The sequence below is a fragment of the Neovison vison genome, chromosome 1, assembly GCF_020171115.1.
Source record: "Neovison vison isolate M4711 chromosome 1, ASM_NN_V1, whole genome shotgun sequence".
NCBI lineage: Eukaryota > Metazoa > Chordata > Mammalia > Carnivora > Mustelidae > Neogale > Neogale vison.
Window position 1 is genome coordinate 29280838 of NC_058091.1, and position 21083 is coordinate 29301920.

A 21083-nucleotide genomic window follows, 5' to 3' on the forward strand; every position below is an offset into this window, starting at 1 on the left:
ATTTACCTTTCAGAGTTGGAGGTGAGCAGCAGTAAGCCTACAGCCTATGTCCGGGGAACAATTTTTGGTGCACCCAATAACCAGATGCTGTGATACTGTGATGCTGCTGTACAATTGTATACAATTTGTTTTATGCATATTTCATAATAAACAAATATTAAAAAGTATCATTGTGCTAAAATATTTTCAAATCATTAATGTGTAATATATACGCCCATTCAATAATAACAAGAAACTTGTATAAAAATGTAACTGAGTTTCAAAATTTAGAAACATTTTAATTAATAAAATATCCTTATCCAAGTTACTGCATTTGTTAGATAAAATATACCCACTTGATGTTCTCATAGTGGTTAGGGTTGTTCATCTGTAAATATGTGAATAGCTCCTTGGTATTCCCCTAGTTGTTAGGGTTATTCAGCTGTAATATATATATATATATATACGTTACAAATCATTGGTATTTTCATTTGGTTAGGGTCATTTAGCTATGATATATGTAAATATATCCCCCCTCGTCTTTCCTAGTTGCTAGAGTTATTTGTGGTATATGTACCTCCACTGATTACCTGAAGTTGTCACATTATGTTCTTGATTGTAACACGTGTTCTCATCCTTCCTTTCTTATAGTTTAAGTGTTTTGCTAGAGAATAATGCTTACTTCAATATACTACCTTACCAGAAAGTGGACACATTTTTTTCACTGGTTGAAATTATTTTGAAAGTAATCAAGATTTTATTAAGATTGAGAACAGTATCTCAAAAAAAAATAGTATCTCAATTGTGCCTAAGCACCTAATAGGTAGGGAAATATCTGTTTTGGCTTTAACATAGAAAATGTTTAGGAAATGAATAAAAATTAAAATTACACAGTGTTTATATATCCTAAATTACCATTAGAGTAAAAATACAACAGTTTTTTTTACACTTTTCAAAATGGTTAAATTTAATATGTGAATAAAATAATTGCCACATTTTACAATCGAAATAATTATTTCCTGACTACTTAAAAAAAATTAAAGTTGTCATTTCTGGCCTATTATTAAGTTTGTTTAATATAATGAAGAACTGAACTTAAAAAATGCTTTAAAATATGATTAGAGTCTGATTGATAAAAAGCTTAATATCATACAAAATCTGAACATTTTTATGAGATATATTGAAGCTATTTACCATGTAAAAAAACAACGCTGAGATTTTTAGTAGTGGCTGTGTAACTCTCTAAAATTAAATCTGGGGACAAATTATCATTGAAATGTGAATTTTAATTGAAAAAAGCTGACACTAGAAATTTTGAAAATACTTGGGCATTTAATTTTTAATTTAATCAGATATTAGCAACTTGATTATGCAACTTCTATGAGTTTAAAAAATACAGAGCTTTTTCTTATTTATTTATTTGTTTGTTTGTTTATTTATTGGGTCACCTGTCATTAAAATGGTTACCTTTTTTCGCTTTAAAGAAATTCTGATAGGATGTTAACATCCAAACCACACCATTACTAAATATTGGTATTGAGCTTATCTTCTCTCCTTTTGCTGAGTTACACTGAATTATCGATGCACAAAGGAATTCTCAAATTGGACATAAGTTGAACTTCAAATATCATATAAGTAATCACCATACAGTCTTACATAACCCTATCAAATATAGTCAATATCCACTCATAGAAGAAGCAAGATCATGACTGCTGCTTCTGGAACTGCTATTTTTCTCATTTAAACCATCCTAAACTGAAAGATTCCAAGTTCTATCCCAGTCCGGCTTTTCCTACATCTGTTGTAGTTCATCACTGAGCCTTTTTCTTCTTTTCTCCAGGCGGTTCAGAAGCGGCCATCCTTGATGACCTAGAAGACTTCAGGAAGTGGACTTCCCTTCGAGCAATGAACATATTGTGCATTCTTACACATATACAAGAGAAAAATGAAAGTCAAAGCTGAAAGTAAAATGGACATAATTTTAATGATTTTTTTTAAATTTTGTGCATTGGATTCAAACAGCAAACTGTGTGCACTCAACTGTTATCACAATGTTGTCAAGAGGTCTGTGTCTTTTACCATTTTACACACAATTGTTCATTACAGTATGTTTTCAGCCTCGTGGAAACCCGGGGTGTGGCATGGTAAGCAGTGGTGGTAGTGCACCTAGCTTTTATATTATCTAACTTGAAAATATTTCTCTTCTATGATTCCTTTTTTCTTGATAAAAATAGTTTTCACCAAACGTTGGTGGTGCACACGCACTACCATTCATGCTTGACATCACACCCCTGACAGGAACACATGTTCTTATTTTGTTGATAAAAAGTATTACAAAAATTTCCATACAAAAACTATTTTCATAGAAATCTTGCATTTCCACAAATAAACCTGAACATTTTTTTGAAAAAAACTGCTCAAGAATTTTGTTCATTTAACATTGTGACTGTATTGATAAATGCAGTCCACTTCAAAGTTCTCCACACATACTTTTCTATGGTTGACCAGTCCCCTTTCTCCTTTCACCGAGATCTGCCCAGGCTCCATCAAGTTCATTTACAGCAGGAACGAGGGTTTAGGTTAACATATCTGAATGTGAGAACGAAAGCTTCAGTCTTCCACATAACCATTGATACTCAGCCCTCTTTACAACTTACGACAAAGATTGCAAAACATCATCCTTTTTAATTCAGAATCTCTGAACCAACTGTTGCCTTTTTATTCTTGGGACGGGGTTGGGGAAAAGGTGTAAAGGGATAGGTAGGGATCTGGTAGAGCTGTATGTTAAATCTCCTGCCTTAGTAAATTTAAGAAAACATTATTGCCTTAGTAATTGACATTTCTCTCTTAATCAGTGACACAGACTGTCAAAAGAAAGAAAGAAAAACACTGATGAATATTTGCTTTATATTCCACTTGCCATAAAATTCAGATTTGTTTTGCATTACATTATTTTTCACATCCTATAAAAACATATCGTCTATTCAGATGACCATTATACTGAGCAGCTGGGAGCTAGGAACATCACCACCTCTATTATCTGGGTGTCAGAAGTCTGTACTGTTTCTTCTAACACTACAGTTTTTGCTGATTCCAAGTATTTTTATGCTTAATGATTTTTTTTTTTAAACCGGTTACCCTTGGTTATTGATATTCCACCTCCTGGCAACAGTTGGACTTCAAAAGGAACCTGTAATTTCTCACTGGACTGCATTTGAAACCAGCCACAAAATGCGCATGTAACATTCACTCAAAAGAAGGGAGGAACCCATGATAAACAGTGTAACCCAGTGTAACTTGGTTGATCCATGATGCTTGTAAATCAAGTCTGATCATTGCAACTGCTAGGATCACAGAGTCTCTAGTTCATAGACACAGCGGCATGAGGTAACTCATTTTATTTTGCACAGGTTGCATATTTCCACAGGAAACATTCTCGCTAAATTGTTTGGAAAAAAAAAGGACGACAGTTTGTGCTTGGGTGTTGGGTGTCCCAGCTTTATGCCATGGTTTCTTTACCTGGCAACCTTCTGTCGTTAAATGTGTGCATGTTGATGACTTCTTCTGTTTTCACAATAACCGGGGCCTGTGGCTTGTGTTTCAACCGACGCTGACACTTCAGGGACATTCTCAGCTCTTCCACCATGGCGCTACAGAAGGACCTCTAAGAATAACACAGAGAATGAGATATTACAAAACAGATCAGCTGCAACTGCTCAGCAACAATATGAAAATCACTTTCAAGAGGCTTGTCAACATAGCAGCCTTGAAGGTTTGAAAACTTTCATTATAAAAGTGACAGCGGTTGTTGCAGTTATACAATGCATGATCATTAAAGTATCTTAGTAAAGTGGGCTAGTTTAAAGAAAATCTCCACCTGATAGTGATATAAACTGCCCACAAGGAATGCAAAGACTATGTCTATGTTGAATAGGATTTTCAGATGTAAAATTGATTAACATCGTAAAATATAGATCTACCTCAAAATTTAAATACAAACACATATACACCAATCAAGCAGAAATCCGTTCTTGATCTTTTAACAGATTAGAAGAAATGTCCTACTTTTTTAGATCACAACATGACATATGAAAATTTTCTTTAAACATGGATTCTTCATTGTGCATCTCAAAACAGAACAAAAATAGTACTCACACATTTAGACATAAAAACATGGAAAATTTCTGGTATTCAGTATATCTTTGTGGGATTGTGCCTATAAAACTATTGATGATGATTACAAACAAATATGATTTAATCATGAAATGACAAACTGTAGCACATTAAAAGTACATGAACAGATATTAACTTTTTTTTGGTCAACATCAGCTTGATAACTGAAAGCTGGCAAATAATTTATCCCATCAAGAAAAAATGACCCTATAAATAATATTTTTAATTCCCATTTCATTGGCAGTAGATTTGCTAGAAATTCTGTGTATCTGGGGCTCATTATTACACATTCCTCACGATTCCTAGTACAGAGTCATATATGTGAGACAAAATTTTTATTAGTCTTCTAATAACACACGTGAGATACACGTGTGTTAGTCACATATAAATCAGATTCATGAACCAGTTGCATATTGTAGTTGCAATTCAGATGAGCTGAGACTTTAGGCTCTTTCTGTGCAAGAACTGAAAATGTGGACAATGACCAAAAATGTGAACAAATATGAAAAATATATACAATTCCAAAAAGAGATATGAAAACATAATGAAATAAACCTAATCAAATTAGCATGTATAGATTTATTTTTTGCTTTAGGTGTTGCTGCTTTATTGTCTATCAGCTTAGGCTAATTGCAAATAATATTTAATAACATATATCTGGTTTATTTTTTAATATTTTGCATGCATAATCTTTTCTGACACTCAAAATAATACTTTGAGTTAAAGTAAGCATCTCTGTGACAGAAAACTGATTCAGAGAAAAGGGAAGCCACTTTCTAGAGTTCATACCTGAGATGCCAGTAAGATATCCTGATAACCCAATTTCGTGATTGTTGACCCTGTCTTTGTATCTTCTTGTCCATTCCTGGCCTTAACCTCATTTCTCTTTTATGGGTTCCTGAACAGTTTCCTTAGTGGTCTTCTCAACTCTCTATCTGGGATATTCCTTTCCAAAAGGCTCACAGATGCCAGAAAAATCTATTTTTAAACCTGTTATTAATAGCATTTCTTCATCTAAGAAAGAAGTAAAATCTAAATCTGTTCCCCCACCCCCATTATGTCTTCTCTGATTTAGCTTTCCTCCTTCCTCTTCACCCTCCCCATTTCTTTTTTCTATACACACACTCTTTCTCTGGTTGGACCTCCAGGGGTTTTCTCCTTTGTTTTTCCTTGCTCTAGGAGCCTGCAGAGTTCTTTCATCCTTCATATCAATCCAACTTTACCCCTTTACCTCAAGACATGATTCACTTTTTAACTTATTCAGAAATCACTTTCCAACTGACCAGGCTCATTATTTTCACTCAATTTGGTTTTGTCCCTTTAGTATTTTGCACTCATTATCATATTTTTCTATCTGGCCTCAGGGACTTCAATGTATCCCTGTCACTGAATTGTAAAGAGCAGAAATCAAGTTTTCATGGCACTGACTGAACACACGTGTATTCTTTAAACTTTGACTGGATTTTAACTGTAGCTACACATGACCCTAATCTTTGAATTCTTACTTAACACTCCATTTAATTCAATTGCTTAAGAAAGTTTTTTCAGAGGCACGGTAAAATGCATGTATACAAGAGACCTGACTAATCAAGGTAAAACTTTTGGTATTTGTTTAATAATATTAAATTAGTAAAGATATTAATTTATTAGTACTTATAATGGGTGATGATTAAATGCTACACATGAATTCCCCATTAACTTCAGTTATTGCCATGCATTATTTATAATGTGTTAAATTATACAGTTCAGAAGCTCATGAACTATATTTCTATTAAAGGATTTATATGACACCTGACAGCCAGTATATGGACACAGTGTTTCTCATTGCTTAATACCTACTATTAGATGTACTTATTAAGAACATGATGATAATGATGATGAAGATGGTGATGATGACAACACTGTAGAAATGGAAAAATCTGACTCCAAAAGGGGGAAGAATACATAGTCTTGAGGTAACTTAGTCTTGGCTCTCTGTTGAAACATTTAACAGAAGAATTGATTAGATAATATAACAAGGTCAGAACTTGATGCCATTGACACTTTAAAATGTTACAGGATGTAACAGGATGAATTGTTTGAAATAAGCCTTCATTTAAAATGAATAAATTTCCCGTATGTTAAATAATTGATCACACCCTCTTCTTGGCAAATTCAATTTGTAGACATTTTGAATATAATTAGTTTCAAAAAATAATGGCATAGATATATTAATTAATTTTGGGTCCATACTAAGAGAGTGGCCTACACAACTGATTTCCTATGGATAAAAAGTCTTATATATATGCATCCAAAGATGAAATGACTCAATTTTATTTCTAGTAAATTAAAGAGTAAACTGAACTTAGTACCCTACGATTAACTTCACACTACAAATAAAGTCATATAAAGTTCTTTTTAGACACTTTTATGTATTATATAACATTTATAATGCTGCATAATATAAAATGTAGGTAAGAAACCTACATCAAAGATCACGATACTTTCATCTTTTATAAATTAAATTGTCTTAAATGAATTATATTTACAAATTTAGAAACTCTGGAAATTATAAACATGTAACCCCACCATTACTGTTTTTAGGCTTTGTCTATTCTACAAAGCTATTAGAAAGTGAACATTTTAATCAAACAGCCTTTAATCAACCAAACAATAGCTTTGGTTATTTAATGTCAAATTACTACTTTTATTACATTTTTTTTCTCTGAATGAGCTGAATTTTAACAGTTCTTTTTTGATATATCACTGTCCATTTACCTAAGAAATAGTTTTATTTTAGGTTACTAATAAAGTCACTGGGAGACCACAAGGTTCTCTTTTCACATGTAGAATTATTTCTAATCCTTCACAAAACCATGAAAACCTTAAGACCCAAGCAAGAGTTTAACAACAACATGGGAAATTTAAAGAATTTAATGATATTATAAAGTACTGTTCATTTGTGACACCAGGCAAATACATGTTCTTTACTTTTTTTAAGTTTTACAGTGCAAATTTCTTGTTGTAATCTATGTTAAGAATCTAAAGTTGAAACTATAGATATGCTTGTGGATTATAGTTGTTTCTCTGTGCTGTGTGTGGCCAGAAAATTACTATGTCTAATTTTTAAAGTTCTAATGTTGTCATTCAAGAGACAATGTCTTTCCAACTTCATATAATAATTGGAATTTTGAAAAAAATGTCTCTCTGTTGAACTATGAAATAAGGCTTTGGAAAACCCAAGGACACTTAACAGGAGTCTCCTGACTTAAAATAAAAAAGAAGGGAAAGCAGAAGGGGGTATAGGGGGAGGAGGGAGGAGGAAAGGAGAAAGGAGAGCAGAAGAAAGAATTAAAAAAAAAGAGAGAGAGAGAGCAACAGAAAGAGAAGAAATAAAGGAGGGAATATGGGAGGGAGGGAGGAAGTCAGGCAAAGGCAAAGCAGGGAGGAAGCGGGAGGAGGGAGGAAGAAAAAGAAACTATGTTGCTTTCTTTTTCAAGTCACTTTTCCTTAAGAATGGAAAACCACAAGTTGTGTCATTAAATAAGGTAAGTTTCTTAGGGTGAGAACAACCACAAAAATGTTTCTCCACATTAATATAACAGACTACAAAAAGAAAAAAGAAAGGCACAAGGATACTAACCATTATTAAAAACCTCTTTTAGTAAGTTTCAAAAGTTTACTAAACAGTGTCTGGATGGTAGGGTGGCACTAACCATATAGAAGATTCCTGAAAATGAAAATTTAAATCTTTGAGCTGTTAGCATGTATAATTGCATTTAAATTAGTAAAACTCATTATCAAATTTACTATATTTAATGAGGCAACCTGTATTTACACATCACTAATTCTAGGAATGATGAAGGTCTGGAAAACTTAAAAGTATAGATTTGGCTATATTTACATTTTTTTTAACAAAGCTGTATTTTTATTTTGAGTATAATAAGAACAACATAATAATCCACAGGAAAATGTTCTCAAGAATATCATTATTGGTGTATAGAATAATTTATTCTTAATAGCTTAACTTTCTAATTTATAGATGTGTTTATATGATCACATGATGTGACAGCACTTGGAAAAGCACATGATTTTTTAAAAAGTACAAATCTAGGTGTAAATTTGTTCCACATTGAACACTGGCATAAACTACATTTTTAAGTTAAGATCTTTATATTTAGCGATGTCTCTTTTAAAAAACAGCAACTGATGAAAAATAACCAATTTGAATTTTTAAACTCTAAAGCTCATCACTTTCATGTTGAATATATGTAGTCATTTATCTCCCAAAGGCAAAATAATCATATTATGCACTGTGTATTTATATTTTTAAGGAGGAAGCTATTTTATATGTCTTGCTATTCTATTCTTTGATAGTATAAAATGAACTAAATGAGACTCCAATATCCATTCAGAATAATTTCCAACCATTTTTGCATATAGTTCCTATTGGAAATCCCACCAAAACATCTTCAAGCTACCTTTATCAGATTGTAGCTCAATATTCTAACATACACTAGCATATATTAACTAAACTTATTTTGTGTTTGTCCTTTAAATTGTTAACCTAGTATGGATAGCCAGTCCATTCTCAGATACTTTTCTAATTAATTTCTGAAGCCTTAGGCCATTTGACCAAGAATTCAAAGTCACATGTCATAAAGACGAATTGGAACAGTCACTGTGGATCCCCGCATAAAATTATCCCATATTACATAATAACTAAATCAACTAAATAATAACTAAAATGGCATAAACGTATATGAACATTATCAGTGATATTTTGTATAAATATTGCTGCATTAAATGAGGAAAATACTTGTCATTTAATACGACATATTCCTTTTGATTTATACTCTTTTTAAATGACAAGATTTTTAAAATATCAAAGAGCTAATGATATATATCAGAAGCATAAATTGACCTCAGGCTATATGAATGTAACAGTGAAGCAATGAGAGATGGAAAATGACTAGTTAAGACACTCATGTCAAAAATGTATATAGCAACTTTGATCATGATGCTCAGTTCCAGAGAGGCTCTCATTTTGGGAAAAAAAAAACAAAAAACAAAAATGTTATTTAGATTAGCTGTGCGCTGTCAGATGGGACCTTTTACCATCAGGTTCGGCCGTGATCTTATTACATCATCACTTTAATTTTATAGCTAGAGAAACTCAAACTCAAGAAGTCAAGTTATCGACCCAAGGTTATGCATATAACTGGTATCAGAGCTCAAAGAAGAGTGCTGTCCTCCTGACTAACATTCTATGAATGCTTTTATTATATCAGCCCACCTCCTGAACAGTGACTTGAATTTCAGTGGAGCTTTTTACCTGGACTCTGTTCTTAATCAATGTTAATTTTTGAATAGTAAGTAATAAATCAGACAGAAAAAATTATGGGGCAAAATGAAATACATTTTTTAATGAATAAAATGACAAAGCATCCTATGCTTTAGGTGGGGTTATTTTACAATGATAAACTTAACGAAAGATGGAAATATTCTCAGAAACCTTGACTCTTACAGAAACGGTTTACTGAATAGCTTTATATTGCATTTAGCAAATACAGTGAGTCAGAGAAAAATGAAGCATCATTATACATTTTTACACTTCCCCTCCTTAAGCTCGAAAAATCAATGAATAAGGTCTGACAAGATTCAACACCACTTTAGTCAATACAGCTATGAAATGCATTTTAAGAAAAAGCAATGTTAATCATCACTTTCTCACTAGCAGTCATAATGATACAATTTTCAACAAAACATATAACATCCAAATATCTAATGTTGAATTCCAGGAAAGCTCTCTCTTTTTAAGATCCAGCAGTTAAAATGCATCATCTTTATGAATAATAAGTATATTATAGCAATAGCTGCTTATTACACACCAGACATATGCAAAAGACTCAATGTATGTTAACTATCTTAATTTTTAAAACACATTCATTTATGGTGTATTCATAACCCATTTATTTGTTTATTTTAAGAGATGTATAAAAAGGTTAAGTCATTTTAACCAAAGTTGAACAAAGTTGAGAAAGGAGCCCAAATCTTTTTTTTTTTTTTTTTAATTCTAAAACTCATGCATAATTGTCTGGGAAAGTGAAATAACTAGACAGTGCTTAAGATCAAAGCCCACAATCTGTCTATCTAATTCAAACTCTCACTCTACATATTGCATCGATGCAACTTCAGGAAGAAAAATAATCAGGAAAAATAGTTAAATATTCTACATCCATTCTGTGCAATATGCTATAGCTTAAAAAGTGTGGAAGTAGACATCTTTGACTTTGGGAAGCACTTGACCCTTGAGACACTTATCCTAATGTACACAATATGGATAATGATATTTGCATCGTTCTCAGGGTAACTTTGTATTCAAATGAGATGGTACTCTTTAGAAACTCTTAAGTTATTTATAAAAATAAGGTAGTAAAATTATTATCCATTCAGCTAAAATCTTAATTTTAAAACATCATTTATGTGCATAAGTAGAGACTGGCTTAATCACAAACTAATGACTTAAAAATCCTTTAGATGATTTGGAACTAGATTAGTGAATAACATAAAGATTGGCATCTCACTTTTAAGTATGATTTGATATTTATATTTAAAAACATTTTTAAAAACCATCCAGGTAATTCTTATATAGGTCATTTGTAGAAATTAAGGGATGCTCTGCTCTCACATAAAGGCAGTAACATAAAAACAATACAAAATGGACTATTTGTCTAAAGTCTATTTTCAACTTTTAATTTCTGAATAGCAACATGCTTTGTGGCTAAATTTTATTATACTGAAAATAGAACTTCTACTTGCAAAAGGTAAATATTGAAATAAAATCTTTACTGATGATTTATAAACGTGTTTGCCTTCCTATGCCTTGTTCAATAAATGGTCTCTTTTAAAAAGCATTGCTCTGATAGAACAAATTCTTTAACATTCTGAAAGCGACAACCTGTTTTCATTCTTCTGGTTCCATGAAATAGAGATCCAGCCAGCTTTGAAAGTGTTTTCCTTGTAAGTATCTTTCACCCAAGATCCCTAGTCTTACAGCATTAAACTAACCCACTCTGACTTTTTCTTTGTTTTTCCTCCAAATTGTACTGTTTTCATTCGCTGGTCCTTCTAGTATGAGTTACAGCTTCCTTCTATATTTGTTATTCAACTATAGATTGAAGAGCATTCTATGTGCCCTTTAAATTTTTTTTTTAACTTTCACCGTCTGGAAAAACATCATTATTTAGAGATTATTTGGAATATGACATACCAGCGTTCTATAATACAAATAACAACATCGACTAAAATGTACTACATCCTGGAAAACAACAATACCAAGTAGTTCTTAACCCACTGAGCCACCCAGGCGCCCCCCAAGTAGTTCTTAAAATGTACTTCAATCATCTTAAAGGAAAGTTCAAATCAATACAAATTCAATATCTGAACAATAAATTGTTTATTTTTCTAATTCTCAGACATTTTGACTAAATATTGTTAAAACTTAAGTAATAAGAAAGAATATGTTTGCCGCTAAGTCTCTGTCAGGAAACTCAGAGATTCTTGTTCAAACTGTTCAATAAAAACCATTTTTACAAGCAAATCCATTTTCAATTGCAGGGAAAGAAAATATTTCTGTATATAAATCAGACAAAAAATTAAACTGTGTAAGTTACATTATTATTCTTTCTGGAATTCAGAAGTCAGAAATATGTACATCTTTAAAAAGAGGACATGTTAAAATATTTAAGAAAAGGTGAATGATTTTAAACATGAATTGAACCATAATTCTGTCATAAAATAATTTAGTTAAAATTAAAATAATTACTATCACTTCAAATTATAAAACCAATATATATCATCCATATGATCAGAGAAAACAAAACTTTGTATCTTAAATAGTTTTCTTCAGTTTAAGTAGACTTAGCGGGGCAGAGAGGAAATAGGATCTTTGAAGCAAATCCACGTGACCTGAAATTCACTGACAATTGTCTCAGATGTATAATAGTTTCTTGGATTGTTACTAAATGAAACTTAAGTACTAATATTTTTTAAATCAGGGAACAGGAAGGCAAGAAGAAAATCATGAGAAAATGTAAGTATTGATTAGTTACTTTTTCAGACACATTCAGGAAGGAAAAACATTTTGAAGATCTTTCCAAATGGTCAAGTTATATTTTGGAAAAATCAGAAAAATAAATACCTACTTATTTTAAAAGTTCAAAAAAATGAAAAGCAATGTATCTTTGATATATTAATATTTGCATCAAATAAAAACCATGAAGTATTATCAAAATTGTAATACACCATCTTGTGGTTATCTGAAAGGAATGCAATTTACGGTTTTTGAAGTTTCAGGGACCAGGTATTTCAGTGTTTTCTTCTGCTTTCAGTTTTAACCTTTCTTCATTTAAAAATGGTACTTTCTTACACCACTCCTAATTACTAAAAATATAAAAAAGTTATAGTCATCAAGACCTATTTGCTCCACTAACATTTTACAAAATGCATGTAATTCATTATTCATAAATTTTATCCGTAAGGTTCATATTCAACGAGAACTGTGTGTATCTGGCAGCCTATTTAGATAAAGATGGGAAATTTCATTTTTTTCTAAATCCAGTAATACTATAGCCTAAAGAAAGAAGGAAGAGAATAGAGAAAGAGAACAGAACAGAGATAGCAAAGAATATTTGAGCCAGGATTATGAATAATGTATCATTGTTCACATTTAATGTGCAAAATATAATTCCTTGCATGTTTAGTTCTCAATAAATAATTATTGAGTAAATGAATGATCACAAATATTTACCCTCCTTTTAAAATTTAACAAATGTAATTAAAGTCACAATTGTAAGTATAATAAATAAACTGTGAATTTTATAGGTCCTCATGCATATCCTGTGATAAATCTAGGAATATTTTATAGTTAATTTTAATAAATTAAGTAATATGTTAAACAAACTATAGGGTTCAACTAAATAAAGTATTTTCCTTAAGAAAAATAAAAAAAGAATTGAGTCCAAGAACTGGACTCACCACAATAAATAAAAATGGGTCACTTCTAATAAATCCATAAGTATTTATTTTATAAGCACAGTTCATTTGAACTATATAGAAACATAGTTCTTTTTTATTCTTTATGATATACTTTTCTAAATCATTTCCTGGCATCAACTTCATTAGTAATCTGAATAGATAGAAGGAAAATATAAATAAGTAAATAGATGATAGAGATAGATCATCCCTTTGGGACCTTGGAGATACAAACCAACAACACTACGTCTTTGTCCTAAAGGAACTGAGATTCTCATAGGGAGAGAGGCACTCACACAGAGAAACCAATATGAATAAAATAGTGTGCTAAGGGAGAATGGAGATGTGCATAGGCTTCACAGAGAAAAGGTATCTAGACTTAATAATTGATGTGGTTTAAAATGGACGAAATGCCTTCCTAACTTTCTCAAAGGGGTAGGAAATGTTTTTGGAATGATGATGGTACCTGAAATCACCTAAGTGGGAAAAAAAAAAAAGTAAGATGCATATCATAGTTTTTTTCCCACTGAAATGGGAAATGAAAACCCAACACCACCTTCTGGAATTAGCTGTGTCCTATACTCACATCCATTACATCTATTGATTAAGGAAAGCTTTCTGGGCAAGTTGATACCTACTCTTGAATGACTAGTGGGAGTTTACCAGACAGAAAAATGGTCAAGATTTGTTTAAGTCAAATGGAAGAAGATTTGAAAAAGCCAAAAGACCTTGGAAAATTGGAAGTCATTTAGTTTGACTAGAATAAAGGTACAAATTGGAGAAAAACAAAAAATAGAACTCTAATGGTAGACAGGGGCATCCTGACATGCCTCATCTGCTAAGCTGGGGAATTTGGATTTCATTATGAAACAATGTGGAGACAGAGTGTGAAAGCATTGGAGAATGTGACTAATAATACTCGCGTGATATCAACACAGTTGTTTATTTGCTTCATCTGAAGAAGAAAGGTACATTAATTTCCTTTTCCTAATTGTTTTAGAAGGTCATGCAGGTCCATAGAAATTCAAGAAAGCTGAATTTCAACCAAACTAGGTTTTTATAGTAAGTATGCAGAAGGTTATTTTAGAGAATTAAATCCCTAAATTCTCTGTTTTTGGGTTGTTTTATTTTGTTTTTAGCAGGAAGCATATAGACTGTGCATAAAGACACAGCCTAGGTAAATCATATGACTAGGACACAAAGTGACAAGGGCAATAGGATACCACATGTATCAAGAGAGTAATTCATTGGTTTTAACACTGAGCTTTAACTGAAAGAAAATGATTGCATATGGAGATTTGAGGTTCCAATTAGAAAACCCAAATTCCTTCTGGAATTTGTGGACTCATTTTAAGTATTAACTAACCAAATGACACATTTATTGCCAAATTATAGTAAAAATGGAAATTGATGTGTTAATGTTTTTTTGTCTTTGATTCGTTCTTTGAATTTGATTTCAAAACTGATTTTGACACTACAGAAAGGATCATAACATAAAAAACATATCTCCCTGATAAGAGGAATTTGAGAGGCAGTGTGGGGGGTTTGAGGGGTAGGGAAGGAAAAAATGAAACAAGATGAGATTGGGAGGGGGACAAACCATAAAAGACTATTAATCTTACAAAACAAACTGACAGTTACTGGGGGGAGGAGGGTGTGGAGAGGGTGGTTGGGTTATGGACATTGGGGAGAGTATGTGATATGGTGAATGCTGTGAAGTGTGTAAACCTGATGATTCATAGACCTGTACCCCGAGACAAATGATACATTATATGTTAATTTTAAAAAATATTGAGACTATTCGTTGATCACACCAGTGCAACAAATATTTGATTTAGCCCAAGTCATCAGATATAACCATCTTGAATGTTGTGGGGAAATAAATCATATGATTTTCTAAATTCTTCAAACTTTTGAGTTGGTAATTTTATTCAAGGGCAAAAAGAGACCTTCAAACTACTCAATTATAAAAATATTATTTCTAAGTGTTAAATACTATAGTCAAGTAAAAATATACTAATACTGTATCCAAAATTTTGATTCCAGACAGGAGAAGTAATTGCAACTAAATTGTCAAAGACAGAGAAAAATGTTTTTGTTTTTCAAAAACAGTTCTAAGGTTGTCCGTGTTCAAAGAATATTAGCAAAATATATTTACCTTATATTAATTTATGACATTATCTTTAATTTCATATGTTTTCTCTTCATATTTACCAGTAAGTTTATAAACCTCTTAAATATGAAAGAGAATATAATCTCACTATGACACAGGGTCTAAAGGTTAAGCCCTACAAAATTTTTTTTATTAAAAAAAAACAAATGAGATGGTTATATACAAAAAATAAATGAGGTGCTAGAAGATTTAAAAATGGTAAAGCAGTATTTCATGTTCAGAGCTATAAATTTACATACAAAAAGTTTCATGTACCATCTGAGAGATTTTTCTCTAAATATTCCTTATATTTATAGAACTGAAGAAATTATAGCACTAGAAATATATAATTTGAATGAGATTCACAAATTTTTCAAGAATGGAACATAAAGACATTTGTACAAAAGACTAAATATATTAAAATCTTGAGAAAAAAATGCCATAGTCTCAGTATATTTGAGGTTTATAAATATTCTTCTAAAGATTCTGGTGCCAAGGAATAAAGGACTTATTAAATGGCAAGAAAGGAATGACAGTATTTCCACACATTCACTAATTTAGAAAATTAACTGTAATTTTCACCATTTTTTTTCAATTAGAAAATTATTGGACTAAAAATCCTCCAAAAAAAAAAAATCTCATCTACCCTCTAACTTGAAACCTTCTTTCAGATTGTACTTTAAAACATGTTTTATCTATAGAGAAGTATTCTTTCCTTCATGTTACAATTTTTGATTTTTGCTTCCTTCATTAATTGCATTTCTTCATTGAACTAACTGCAATGAACTTCAAGCCGCAGAAGTTTCTCTTTTTCTCAGGCCTCAGTAACAGGAGAAATACTCCCTTGTCCTGAACCTGGCTTTAATTTAAACATATTCTTTTAAAATAAAAATCACAAGGGTATTCCTGATTCTTTCTGTGAACCTTCGTTAGCGAACGATTGGCAGAAGACAATTAGCGGTCACCGTGCTAAGCATTACCCTTGCTTGGAAAGATCAAAAATAGTTTGTTTTATTATAACAACAATTGCTTTAAATTGTAAAAAAGTGACATTTACCTTTTCCAATTGAGCGTTTTTTTTGGATTTGTATAAAAACTCTCCCACCGCCACAAAAACGGAGAGCACCAAGCCGGCTGCCAGCACAATGAAGATGCCACCAATATTTTGAACCCCCAGGGCACTGGCCTCCTTGCTCTCCTCCTCAGGACAGCCATTGCCTCTCCACCACTTCTCCTTCATCATGTGCAGCTTGCCTTCCTCTTGCAGCTGAAGAATTGCTATGGTGATTTTGTCTCTATATGGAGAACCTAAGCAAAGAGAGGGTATGTTAACTCTTTCAAGGAACCCAGAGGGTTTTTGTTTGTTTGTTTGTTTTTTGTTTTTGTTTTTGTTTTAAAGATTTTATTTATTTATTTGACAGAGAGAGAAATCACAAGCAGGCAGAGAGGCAGGCAGAGAGAGGGGAGGGGGGAAGCAGGCTCCCCGCTGAGCAGAGAGCCCGATGCGGGACTCGATTCCAGGACTCCGGGATCATGACCCGAGCTGAAGGCAGCCGATTAACCCACTGAGCCACCCAGGCGACCGGAACCCAGAGTTTTATAATTAAAAGTTAACATGATGAGAAGAGGACAGAGCTTTGTTCAAACGCTCCAGAGCATGCCAATGATTTATTTTCAGTAGAGAAAAACAACTGACCAAGGATAGAAATTTACTTTTTTTTTTAATATCTTTCATTTATTTATTGGACACAGAGAGAGATCACAAGTAGGCAGAGAGACAGACAAAGAGAGAGGGGGAAGCAGACTCCCCACTCAGCAGAAAGCCTGATGCGGGACTCAATCCCAGGACCCTGGGATCATGATCTGAGCCGAAAGCAGAGGCTTTAACCCACTGAGCCACCCAGGCACCCCAAGGATAGAAATTTAATGAAAGAAGTAATTAACAACATAAAGTAATGTCTTTCTGATTTTGAAGGATAAAATCATCTCCTTTTAAAAGGCAGGAAATTCAGAGCACTGGCAATTAAGTAAAACCAAAGTAGAAACCTAAACAAGAAATTGATAAAGTGCAAGGATATTTAGCTAATATATAGGAATCACTCCACACTGAAACAGAACATTGATAGACCAGTAATCTCTCTTTTCAGGAAAGTTGTGGGAAAAGTTGTGTTTCCCAGGATCAACAGGCTGTACTCAGGGGTAGCTAATACTTTGCGAGTGATAGGTACATACTCCTATTTTTTCTTTAATCTGAATAACAGAAATAACGGTCTTCTACACACTTGGATCCTTCAAAAATCATCATGGTAATAATACACTGTAAGTATTTTGGTTTTTTTTTTTTAAGTTTATTTATTATTTTATTTTTGGGGGGGAAAATGTTCTCTCCAGTGGAGGTAGCAGTATGAATGAAATTTAGTATTTATGTTGATGGGGGCATATATTCATCTGAATTAGCTGTTACATGATAAGTAATAACTTTCTAATTAGTTGCCCAAAAGCATAGAATAAAACTCAACGACGTGCATCTTTCAACCCCTATCCCAAGGGACTGGTGTTACCTCTTTTTCCCACCCAGAAATAGCCTCTATCTAAAGTTCCATCTTCTTTCCTAAAACGCTACACTGCACATTCCATTTTTCTGCATCTCCTCATTCATAAGTTCTTCTGTTTACAGAAAAATACTAATTTTCAAATTTTGCAACTTTGCTTAAAATGCAGAATAGTAGATTACAGCCGCTTGTATACAATCGGTGTGGACGTTCCTAACTACGCTGACACGACAGGTCGTTCTGGTACAGACCTAGTGTAAGAGCGTCAGGAAAAAGTCAATAACACGTGTATACACATATGGGTGTGTACCTCCATATGTATAGAGAAGCCACCCAGTTACATCCCACTGTTTGCAAGTGTTGCAAGGTAACCGGAACCTCAAGTAATTTAAATTCAGTTAACAAGTAGAATCCAGAACCAAACATGAACTAACAACAACATCAACAATAATAACAATTTAATAATAATTCAACAAATCATTAGAACAGGAAAATCACACTTCAGGGTTTGTGTGTGTGCTTGTGCATGTTTTTAAACAGATCTTTGTATCAGAAGCCCATTTTCTACCAAAAAACTGCGCTGATCCATTACTGTATTAAGTAAACTGTTGTTCTCACCAGTATTAAAGGTTAGGATAATTTCTGCACATGTAAAATTATTGTTTTGAAAAATATATTTAACATGTTCGTTTTTAATCCATTTCCTGCCTTTACAAAATGTCACAATTAAAAAAAAAAAACTAGTAAAGCTTTTGCAAAAAATTTCACAGAACATTGTCATTCAAGGCAGCAGTAACTTTTGATAATGTATAAAATCATATATGCAAAAATCTGAAACTCTCAGAAATATTACCCTCACACATAGTTCCACAGTAATAGGAAAAGAAAATATTTTTATCTGTGGAATACAATTTTAGCTGTGTACACTTCACGGTTAAGATCAGTATTTCCTGCATTTTTTTTTTTTTTTACTTAAATATACCTACTGGGACTTATACTAAAACTTTATCTTTGTTAAGAGTGATTAAAAACTTCGTCAAGAAACTTTTTTGCCTCATAAGGGACACCACTGTATATTTTGTTTTAACTTATTTAATATAACAAGACCAACATAGCATCATTCTCTTAGAAAGAATAGTCACGCTAAAAGCAGAAAGACAAGGGGAATCATAGAAAGTAAGTAACCTCATGAAAAAGTTGGAGGGATGGTCTACCTAATCTAGGGATGGCTGTTTCTTTAACATAATCCTTAATCTCACTCAGAAGAAATGTGTAGGTATATGGCTTCTGTACATTTTTCCAGTTTTCCTTAAAAGAACCATTATCCATTCCTATATTTAGAACTCAATATTTTGTTTCCATTATACAACTAATTCCTCATGATAATAGAAGAGTTTCTGCTTTTTGGCTTCTTTGTTGTACTCTCTTCCATATGCTACTCCTGATGAAAATATTAAATTTAAAATCAATTTAAAATTTTCAAAATCAGTTTAAAAGATTAGGTCTCAACTGACGAGCCTTGCTCAGTCTACCTTCTACCTTAATCACTAACTGAACACCCAGTCTAGGTTATCTAGTATTATCATTACTATTATTTACCTTTTGGGATGTGACTTATTTTCCTATGTACATTATAAACTCTGGAATAGATGATGTTTATCCATGTATATCTATCATTTATCTCTATCATCTATCATCTCAATATTTTTTACATGATTCTCAGTTCTGAATATTTTTTCACATAATAGGCTCTCAACAAATGTTTCATATTATGAGGAGCATATCTGACTGAAGTATTCTTACCATAATGGAAGAGTAACAACCTAGTCCTTTTGGTTTGTCGGACGTGTATTTCAAAACCATAAATTAAGGCCATCTGTTGTGCTATCCAGTTTTCATTAATTCACTGCATCTAACCTAACACCAGATTCAAGGTCACTCTTACTTTGAATTACCATTCTGATTAACCATGCATATTCTCTGTAAAATAAATATTTGATCGAGGGAAAAAATCCCCTTTAAGCAGAATTGCAGTTCATCAAATATACCTTTTAATTGGAAATACAGCAGCTGAAGCAAATTTTGTGCTGATAGTACTTGTGAAAATAGTACTTGTGGCCACATGTGACAAATATAAAATGTGGCTTCACTTTTAGAAGTACAATAGTAAGCAAAATTTGGGGTGATAGTGACTTGAAACGTAGACTTCAAAATGGAAAATTCTTGATACAGCTAAGTATTATTTTTTTTCAGCTAAGTATTATTTTGGGTCAGCTTATTTCTCATTCCAAACAATACTGAAAGAATATTATTTTATTGCCAACCCACCATAACCATTACACTGCATTAGGATGTTTATTCTAACATCTTCAAATACAATATTCTCCCCTACATTCTTAAAGAAAGAAACAAACAGAAGCAACCCACTTTTCAACAAATGATAGATACACCTTGATTTCTTGCTTGGCTGATCTTCCTAATTCTAGCACTTAAGAGTAAGCATAAAAATTTCCCATTGCTAGCAAACCTCCCCAAAGTTGTTTTCCAATATAAATATAATAGTGTGTGTATGGAATTTGGTTTAAATCAAAGCTACAAAGTTAATATACCTCATTTTGAGGTTTTAACAAGATAAAATAATATAGGAAATAATTGATGACAGTAAATCCTTGCCATGTTTTACTTATCATTTTTGTCATTGATTTAGTTCAAGTAATTATTTTTGTAAAGAAACAGCAATTCAACAACAAATTATTACTTCTTTGGTATATCATTTGATAATCCTGGGGAAATATTTCTATACAGAGACTAGTTGGATTCCAAGATGGGCTGAAATTTCATCTCATTGAAAAATCTCAAGGACACGTTGAGAGCAAAGAACAAAAGTATCTTTCATCCTCCTTGTGACATGAACAGCCATGTGCTGAGCCCCAATGAAGTGAACAGCCACTAGCTAGATAGATACAGCTTGCATTTTGCCCAGACCCCAACCCAGCTTCAATCCATACGCTGGCAAGCGAGGAGCCTTGAGAGCACTGAGCCACTATGAGAGAAGCTGCCTCCGAGGAAGATGTGTATTTTTGCAAGAGGACTCTGAGATTGATTGGAGAACTACTGAGGAAATTGTAAATATGTCTATGATAACACGTATTCTTTTTTTTTTTAAAGATTTTATTTATTTATTTGACAGAGAGAGATCACAAGCAGGCAGA

General features: G+C 32.5%; 1 protein-coding gene across 4 annotated transcripts in view; it reads right to left on the reverse strand.

Moving 5' to 3' along the window:
• Nucleotides 1–1944: 1944 nt before the first annotated feature.
• The window catches only part of GRIK2 (glutamate ionotropic receptor kainate type subunit 2), a 641671-nt gene continuing 622532 nt past the window's right edge, over nucleotides 1945–21083 (reverse strand). The window contains exons 15-17 of one of the 4 annotated variants that reach the window (XM_044244968.1): nucleotides 16377–16627; nucleotides 5992–6126; nucleotides 3588–3643 (exon numbers count right to left, since the gene is read on the reverse strand). In XM_044244968.1, the coding sequence (XP_044100903.1) occupies nucleotides 6007–6126; nucleotides 16377–16627 (371 nt within the window). In that variant the 3' untranslated portion in view covers nucleotides 3588–3643; nucleotides 5992–6006. Of the gene's footprint in view, nucleotides 3644–5991; nucleotides 6127–7813; nucleotides 7862–16376; nucleotides 16628–21083 lie in introns of those variants that run through there. The other 3 variants (XM_044244958.1, XM_044244978.1, XM_044244987.1) reach the window with 3 other exon arrangements.